The 8,766-nt window shown below is 43.6% G+C and overlaps 1 protein-coding gene across 1 annotated transcript; it reads right to left on the bottom strand.

The window, feature by feature from the left end:
* Positions 1-2,384: 2,384 nt before the first annotated feature.
* On the bottom strand, positions 2,385-8,755 carry C3H1orf131 (chromosome 3 C1orf131 homolog). Its single transcript, XM_062489151.1, has 7 exons — positions 8,695-8,755; positions 8,283-8,567; positions 6,157-6,215; positions 5,086-5,181; positions 4,340-4,426; positions 3,292-3,347; positions 2,385-2,667 (listed from the first exon to the last, which is right to left on the bottom strand). Exons 1-7 carry the CDS (start codon positions 8,753-8,755, stop codon positions 2,538-2,540), a joined length of 774 nt encoding a protein of 257 aa, XP_062345135.1. The 3' UTR covers positions 2,385-2,537.
* Between the last annotated feature and the right edge of the window lie 11 nt (positions 8,756-8,766).

Genomic DNA, 8,766 nt, shown 5'->3' on the forward strand with positions numbered 1-8,766 from the left:
AAGGGTTTGACTGGGGAAAAAAAATTACCACGTGGCTTAACACATAGGGAAACAGAGATAACTGCAATAGGAAAGGGCATGAGAAAGAGAGCAAATAAGGAGAAATTCTTGAGTTCTTCTTTCATACCGCATTCCACTACGCAACTGCAGACAGAGAGCAAAATTAGACGTGTGCTGCTCTCCCCATGATCAATGTTACTCAGTCAATACTGGCTTTCGTGTATCCGCACGTGCTCCAAAACCAACACAGCTTGCTGTGTTTTGTTGGTATATTCGCACACCCTGTTCATCACCAACACTCATCAGCCCAGAGAAACACTAGGTGCAACAGGTTCAGAACACTCTTGTTTGCCAATGTTGTTGATGCATCTAGTAACAAAACAGGACTGAAAGTGCCATGTTTACCTGAGCACAGCATTCTAAAAAGAATGTAGCATGCCTAGCTCAAAACATCTTGGAGACATGATATGAAAAAGCAAACCCATCTCCATGTAACAGAAGTCTTTCATAAGGCATACACACAATCAAAAATTGTGAAAACACAAAACTTTGAATAAACTTCTAATTTCCTTCCCTAAAAAGCTTTCATGTTCCACTGTCAGCTTGGCATTTCAGTTTTCAACTTTTTAGTTTAAGAACTGATTTTTTTCAACATTTTACAGATCTTACGAGCTTGACTGCAAAAATTACACTCCATTCTGACCAAGTTTCACTCCCAAATAGCTTTTGGGAGCTATGGAGGTGGAAAGCAAGCATGAACATCAGCTTACCAAAGCTGATGGAGAACATAAAGTCCCACATTATACAGAAAGCAAGATGAACAACTTTATCAAGAAGTGAGCAGCAAAAACTAGGATCAAGGATTGATTAAACAGGAATTATAGAATACAGGTTATCCCACAACATCCGAAGCCTGTCTGTTGCCTCAACAAGTCTTGATGCTCTGTACTAAATTCTTAGTTGTTACACCTTCACATGCCATCATGATTTGACATTTCTCTAATGTCAAATAAGTCATTAAGCCTGTAACCAGACAGGAATCTTAATTCCAGTTTGAATCTGCAACCAATACTGAGTAAGAAGAAATCAAATGATGCAATTATGAAATGTGATAACAGCATTTAGCAACCAAACTCTGCACACCCCTTCTCTTCCTACATGGCTACAGAAACACTCCCTTCTGCTTTTTATCTGGCACTTGACCCCATCAAGCCCTCTCCCTCCTCTTGGTCCTCTCTGTGCTGGCACAGCCCTCCTCCAGGGCCTGCAAGGTGGAAGGTGTGGGGGAAGCAGCGTGCTAGAAAGCATCCCTGTCCACAGTGTGGCTCTCCCTATCCCTATCAGAACACTTTCCTATCCTGGGAGGGGACAGCCTCCAATGCTGCTATTTACCTGCTGCAAGCTGACACAGACCTTGGGGTCATGGATCATGTTGCCCAGGCTCCCTACAAGGGTACCAGTACACCTAGAACAAACACTAAGGGCTGCTTTCCTTCCCATGTACACATCCTTCACTGCCAGAGCTGTTCCAACAAGCTCATCTCCTTACAATGCAGAACAAATTCTGTCATTTAAGTTATCCTTATCTTTGTCTCCCCATAAAATACTGACTGTTCATTTTGGAAGAGATACTAACAACTGCCATCTCTAATGGAAGGACCTTAAAAGCAACAAAATAAAGTATTTAGCTACAGAAGGCAAACAGTACTGTTCCAGAAACACCAGATTGCTGAAATCCAAATAGCACCAAAATGCAGTTTTGGTAAAGATTTCACAGAAAAGCCTGCAGAGGCATGGAATCAAAATAAACACTAGTTAACTGGGAACAACCAGTAGCTATTTGAGTGTCCATGCTCATTTGGCTCAGTCTTACATGGTTTTGTTTTGAAAAAACAACCAACCAAGCCACCAAACCACTATTCCAAAGTGCTTATTTGGAGATTTCTGCAGAGATATATATACAAGGTGAGTGTGTAATGCTTGCCTGGGACAAAACTTCAGAAAAATATTATTTTCATTCCAAAGCAGGTAATTTTGAAACATTAAGAGATTTTGCTGGACAGAAAAGTTATTGTGCAGTTCCACTATCCACAAATAATCCATAAGGATACAGAAACAGATTTATGTCCAATAAACGTTTGGAGAACACCTATTTCCAGTTCAGAGTGAGCAAGATACTGCTTTTTCCATATTCCTTCCACATGAAAGATATATATATATATAAATCCAGTAATTTATGGATTAAATTATTATTTTACTTACAGCCAATAAGCTGATTCTATAAAAAAGTTTTCTTTAGCACATATTGACTAATAAAAATAGCCTGCATAACCTTCTTACTAAGAATTAATTTTTATTTATAAAACGGTAAATTCTAATATTCATCCAAAGGCAGAATAGTACAGAAAAATCCTGCAATAACAAATAAGATTAAAAAATTAGGATATGGTAGATAGGCAAAAGGCCCCAGAAGTCTGTGTTTGTAGCAATGTGAATTCTCTTATGCATATTGTCCATTTCACTCTGTATCATGAAGTTCATTTGCTAACTTTAGATGATTTAATTTTCTTTATGTCACGGCTTTGCAGAATCAAGGTCCCATTTCTGAATTTTCCAACTTGTCCTGCAGGCCAAATGCTAGGCACTGATTTCTTCCTTTTAGCCTTCCTGAAATAGGGACAGGAAAAACAATAATTAAAAGAAACAGCAGAAACACATGTTTCACACATGGTGAAAAAGTCACCTATTTATGCAGTTTCATATTATGGAGTATCAAACTATAGCATGCAAAGACTTCACAACATTTTTCCTTTGTAGACATGTAAAATTTGCAGTACATTAGAGTATCATTTACATTTTTAAATGTTTAGAAACACAAAGATTTTTGGATAGAGATGGAAGACAGAGTACAGAGGGAACCTGCTCACTAGGATTAGGAAATGCCAGCTCACTTTCAAGCCTCTGTATACTGTTGCCTGCACTTTGCAGAAATTATCTCTTAGGGCAAATGCCCTGAGCAAGTGGTGTCTCATGAGTCTGCTCATAGGGATTTTTCATCCCTCTGACATCCAGCTGCTGTCTTAAGACATGTTGGAGCAGAACTGACATACTTCCAAGTAAAGCTGTGGAACTGAAGCCTTTGGAAATGCTAGGCACAGAGCAGTGTCACCATTTTTTGGAGACCTCAGCACTTGGAGAATTTTGCTGCACTGTGATGTGTATGATTTCTGGAGTAAGACTGCAATTACATAGGGGAGATACATTGGGAAGACCACATTAAAAACACCTCACCTCTCTTTCTGTTCTTTCTGCTTCTTCTTCTTCTTAAGAGAATCAGCTTTATGTTCCTGTTTTTAAAGACACATATTTTAATGAAAAAGAAACAGAGCATGTTGCTTGAACAACCACCCATACAAACAGCACGCAGTAAGTACCCATTGCTTCACAGAGCAGCAGGCACTTAAAGCAACCTGGGAGACCTTCTGACAGAACAAGTGATGCAACACATTATGGAGCCACTGTCAGGAGTGCCCAGAGCCTTACGGAAAAGTACAGCCCACTCACAACCAACGTGCTGTCCTTGCCACGTGCAGAAGCAGAGGCTCCCTTCTAGGGCATGTGACAGGTCCTAGGGGCAGAAGACTGACTTGATACCAAGCAGGTGTGTCCTGTCACCCAGCTGAGGGCAGCTGTCAAATAACAGGGTTCAGCTGTGACTGGTCATGCTCTGGATGCACTTTGAGCCACATGACAAGAGGAGAAGTAGGTCCATGGCTAAGAGGGTGACAGGAAGCCAGCTGATAGAGCAATTACCAGCCCCACCAGCCTGCTCCCACCTACATGACAAGGCTCCTTAGGGAGGCAGAGAGTAGGCTTAGAGCCAGGTGGGCTGTGCTAGAGGATGGATGCAACAGAAACCTCACCCTTGCTTTAAATAATGAGTAAGATCCTAGATGGAATTGTGCTGATAAAAAAACAGTTGAAGATCCGGCTCTCAGTGGTTAGACAACACGCAACAAACTTTAATTGGGGACCATTTTGTTTCCTCTTAAGAGAAAAGGATAAAAAAAAACCCTGCTGATTTTGTGTCATCAGTCCATCAGCCTGGAACGGCAAGGCAGTGAAACCTACCACAACACAATCCTAACTTTGTGCCTTCATACTGCACACAACCAGCTTTTACCAATGAGATTAATCCTGTGGGAGCCAGGAACCCCATCCACAGGGAGCAGCAGAGGTGTCAAGCTCAGGCACTCCTCCTGCACCTGAGGCATTATCTGTCAGGCACTTGGGCTGGCTCCTACATTCTGCCTTTCAATACAGAAAATTTCACACCAACCTTTTCCTTATCAGCATCCTTCGCTGCTTTTTTCTCTTTCAGTTTCTCTTGGTAAGTCCTGTAGTTCACATGTGCCTTTTTGGGGGGCTGTAAAAAAAAATTGGGAGGGATACTGCTAATTAAATGTTTAAATAGGTTCAAAAACTATTCACACACTTGCACAGACAGTATTTTTCAGGTGGTGGTGGCAAAACATTAATAATGCTTATTATTTCCTTTTGGGAGAGAGGAATAGACTTAAGGGATGCAAGGTAGACACAAACTGTATCTTGGTGAAGACAGTAGAGACAATAATGCTCTGTTATAATTCCTACAAGGTTTACACACACACTGAGCTAGGAAGAAAAACCACCTATTATTTTTTTCTTTTACACTAGTTATGATTAAAAAACCCTTCTCCATCTTTAACTCACAGGGAAAATAAAGTTTTAAAAGGTAAGCCCCTCTCTCCAACTATTTATTTTTGAATGGCCTGATTTAAAAATTTATCAATGTTGTTTTCAGCCTGATCAGTCATATTTCATCTATACTACTTCCCTGATAACACAACCATACTAATTTTCCAACCATCTAGAGAAAATAGACAAGACAGAATAGAGTATGTAAAAGTAAGGTTGAAGTCAGAGCAGGGTCATGGCAGGGGATCTTGTGTTTTAAAAGAGCAATATCAAAGACCCTCATGTTCTTTACTGCCTTTCTGCACTGTAACAGCTGGCTGACCTCCAGCACAAACCAAGGGACATTACCTTGGCTCCCAGCATGATAGCACGCTCCTGTTCCCAAACACGTTGCTCCTGCTTCTTGTAGCCAGTGATTCCAAATTTGTGCACTTCCAGGCGAGCCTAGAACATTACAGAAAATTGCAGGCATTTCATAATGTCCAACTTGTTGTAAAGCAATGCCTGGCAGAATGCAACCAAGTCATACTCCTGAGGAAATCCTGGCTAATACTCGAAATTGGCACGCTGTAAAATAAAACTGAATTCAGAGCAGTTAACCACTGTCCAACTCACTTCTGGATGGTGAGGAGTGTCAGGGGGACAATTTTCAATTCTCCTCATTTCACATAAAGTAACACATGGAATGGATTTCCTCCATGTAAAAAATGGGCACTTAACCACTGAGAAACACGGATGGGCATATGGTGAAGTGGTTTGACTACACACAAATGCCTTGGCAAAACCTCTAATGAAACCATCATTTTTTAAAATTGGTGATTAAATCCCTACTTTTCTTAGCAGTACAGAGATCCATGCAGAATCTTCAGTGAGAGATTCCAGTGGATCATAGCACATCCTGAGCAGAGATTGGGCACATAAAAATTGCAGAGATCCGTAAACAAATTAGTAGCTAAGGTGGCCAAACCTAGTTATGCTTACACAAGAACAGATGAGAATAAACAGAAGAATGGAAAAAGGCATTTATTGTTTCAAAAAACAGATGCCAATACACTTTTTTTCCTTCCCAAATGAGATGCCAGAGATTTAACACCAGGGGAATGAAAGAAGTATGCTGAACATAACGGGAACTCAAGCACTTTTACACAGCTAAAATACAGTGATCCCCCTCAAATTCTCATTGGAATATCAGAAAGGTCACGGATTGTAACATGCCTCTCTCCACATGGAGAGTTGACTGCTGCCAGCCTACTCCTCATTTGGCATGGCATGCAGCCAGCACTACCTATTAGGAAATCCTCATCTGCAAGAGATAGCCATTTCTGGAAGGGTTTCCCATTAGTCCCACTGTAGCTTTCTCAAGTATACACATACACATTACTGTACACTAATAATATTAGACTGATCCTACTGACTTACCTTTTCAAAGTTAAATTCTTGTCTGACTGCATTTTTCTCTTCATTCACTATCTGGGTTTAAAAACAAAACAGAACATTTCAAATTAACATGACAAGTAACACCAGTTTAAATGCTGATTGGGATAGCTTTTTGAAAAGCAGTGAAATGCAAGGTCAGTTGTATAAAATATTAGACAGGTTTGCAGCAGTATTTTTTTCCTAGCTTTATTACCTGGATCTATTAAAAGAGACAGTTTCAATAGCATTTTTCTAGGTAAGTAAAAGAAAAACTGCCACATGTGCGCTATGCATCACTTATATCTCCATTTCCAAACCTGTACCAACAGTTAATGGAGGACAGAACATGAATTTAAATAAGTCTTTTTCAGACAGTGAAGTGGTAATAGTGCATGTACTCACAGCTGGAGCAACATGAAGAACAAGCTTAATGTGTAACTGCATGGCCATATATATTAGTGTCCATATCCAGCATCACTAATGCCAGAGAACCAGCTCCAAAGGGTGCATTGTCAGTAAATGGCAGAACCCACTTAGCTCAGGCTGAAGAAAGTATTCTTTTCTACTTTTTAATCTTTTCTACTCCATGATTTACAGAGAAACTTTTCATCAGCAGTTCTCAGTTCAGAGGGGGACTCTCCAGTGGGAACAGACTAAATAAATCCTAGAAAGAAAAAGAAGTGCAAAATCCTCAGGGAGAGAGTTACATGCTTGCTTGTTAGAAGAATGTTGCACATGGGACACTGTGGAGCAATTACAAATCTCCCAGGGTAATTTTAGACTGTCTGATTTCTGATTTCAGGGAGGATGTGCCGAGCCACCGGAGTGGAAGCTCTGCCTACTCCCAAGCATGCTGATACAGGCAGGCAAACACCCATCTATTCAAGAGATTACCCTGTTTACCTTCCCAGTTTGCTCCCAAGGGTACAATCCACTCAGAGGAAACAGGAGTACTACATAAGCATTAAAGCTGAACTGAAATATCTTTCATGCACTTCCTTTTCACTCTCCAGTACCTCAGGGCACAGTGAGTCACAGGTTCAGGCCTAAGAGTTACACCAAGGCTTTACTCTGCATCCACCACAGCTGAACTCCTCTCAGCTCTGCAAAGGCTTCTATATAGAATTGTGATTTCAACCACAAATAAACGCAGTTATCTTCAGAGCATTTTGCTAACAAGCCTAACACCAGTATTTTCAGGTAGAAAAACTTAAGCTATAAAAAACAACAAAATTTTTAGAGGAAAACATGCCAGAAAAGCACAGTTTATGGATTCAAACAACTGCTTGAGTCTCAAGTTCCCAATTCCAATCAATCAAACTCCCAAAATCAGTAAGTCTCTTTTAATTCAAGACAGCCTTATGTTGGCCCACCAGAGCTTATTTTAGAATGGGCTTCTGATCTTAAAGCCATGGAGACAACTCAAGGAAAACGACCAGAGAAGATATAAAATCTGGAGATGAATCAACCCCTCCGCTCAGCTTCCAGCCAAACCTATCCAGATTTCCCTGTTAAAGCAACTTAGCTACAGTTTTTGGTAGTGCAAAGCAGTTTAGCAGCGACAAACCAAACCAGAGGACTGAGATCTAATACTGCCATGTGTTCCCCCATGGACTACCCAACACGGATCCTCCAAGACAAAAGCTGCTTGTCAATGGCCCAGTGCTGCTGTGATGCCAGAGAAGAGGAGCAAGTTTTGGCAGCTCACATCCACAGCTACTGACAAGAACAGAGCAGCACACAAAACTCCTGGGCACTGAAGTAACCAAGAGACTTTGCTTTCCACTTCTTTCACTTACTGCTGTAACATCAGGCCTGTCAGCAAATCAATTTATTTTGCTGAATCAAATACGGGATTCCTATCTGGAGATCTTCTGAAATTGGAAAAAAGCGGTCCTCCAGCCCTACCCACTCCCCTGCTTCATCCTGACCGTTTCCAGCAGCCCCACTGGGAATCAGCAGGACTAGATGCCATCGAGCTGAGCACGCGGATCGCCAAAGCATCCGGATTTCCAGGCAGCAGGATCAGCAAGCGGGACAAACCAACCCGGGAAGCGCAGGGGGATGGCGCCGGTAAGGGAGAGCGCCCCGCCCCACGGCGGGGACCCCGCGCCCGCCCGGCTCTACCTGTGCTCCGCTGGCGGGTGCTGCCGAGGGGCCGTGCCGCTCCTTCCTCTTCCTCCCGCGGAACACCACGACCTCCACGGCGGGCGGGGCGGCGGGGGGCGGCGGGGCAGCGCCGGCGGCGCTCAGCTCGGCCCGCAACTCCCCGAAGAAGCCGCGGGCCCCGCGCCGCCCGCCCGCCGCCGGCTGCGGCTCCCGTCTCTCCTCCTCCTCTTCTTTCTCCGCCGGCGGCGGCACTGTTCTCGCTTCGCCGTCCTCCGCGGCGCCCCGAGCGCCGCCGGGCTCCTCACCTGTGCCGAGCACATGCCGTGGGTCAGCTCCGCTCCGCAGCGCCCACGCGCGGCCCCCCTCCCCTCCCCGGCCCCCAGGGAGGACTGCGGTAGCGGCGCAGCGCCTGGCCCGGCCCCGCGCACCCACCCAGGTCGTAGAGGGCGCCGAGCACCGCCTCCAGCCGGCGGCGCGGCTCCCGCGGCCCCATGGCTACCGCGG

The sequence above is a fragment of the Cinclus cinclus genome, chromosome 3 (genome assembly GCF_963662255.1).
Source record: "Cinclus cinclus chromosome 3, bCinCin1.1, whole genome shotgun sequence".
In the NCBI taxonomy this organism is placed as follows: Eukaryota; Metazoa; Chordata; class Aves; order Passeriformes; family Cinclidae; genus Cinclus; species Cinclus cinclus.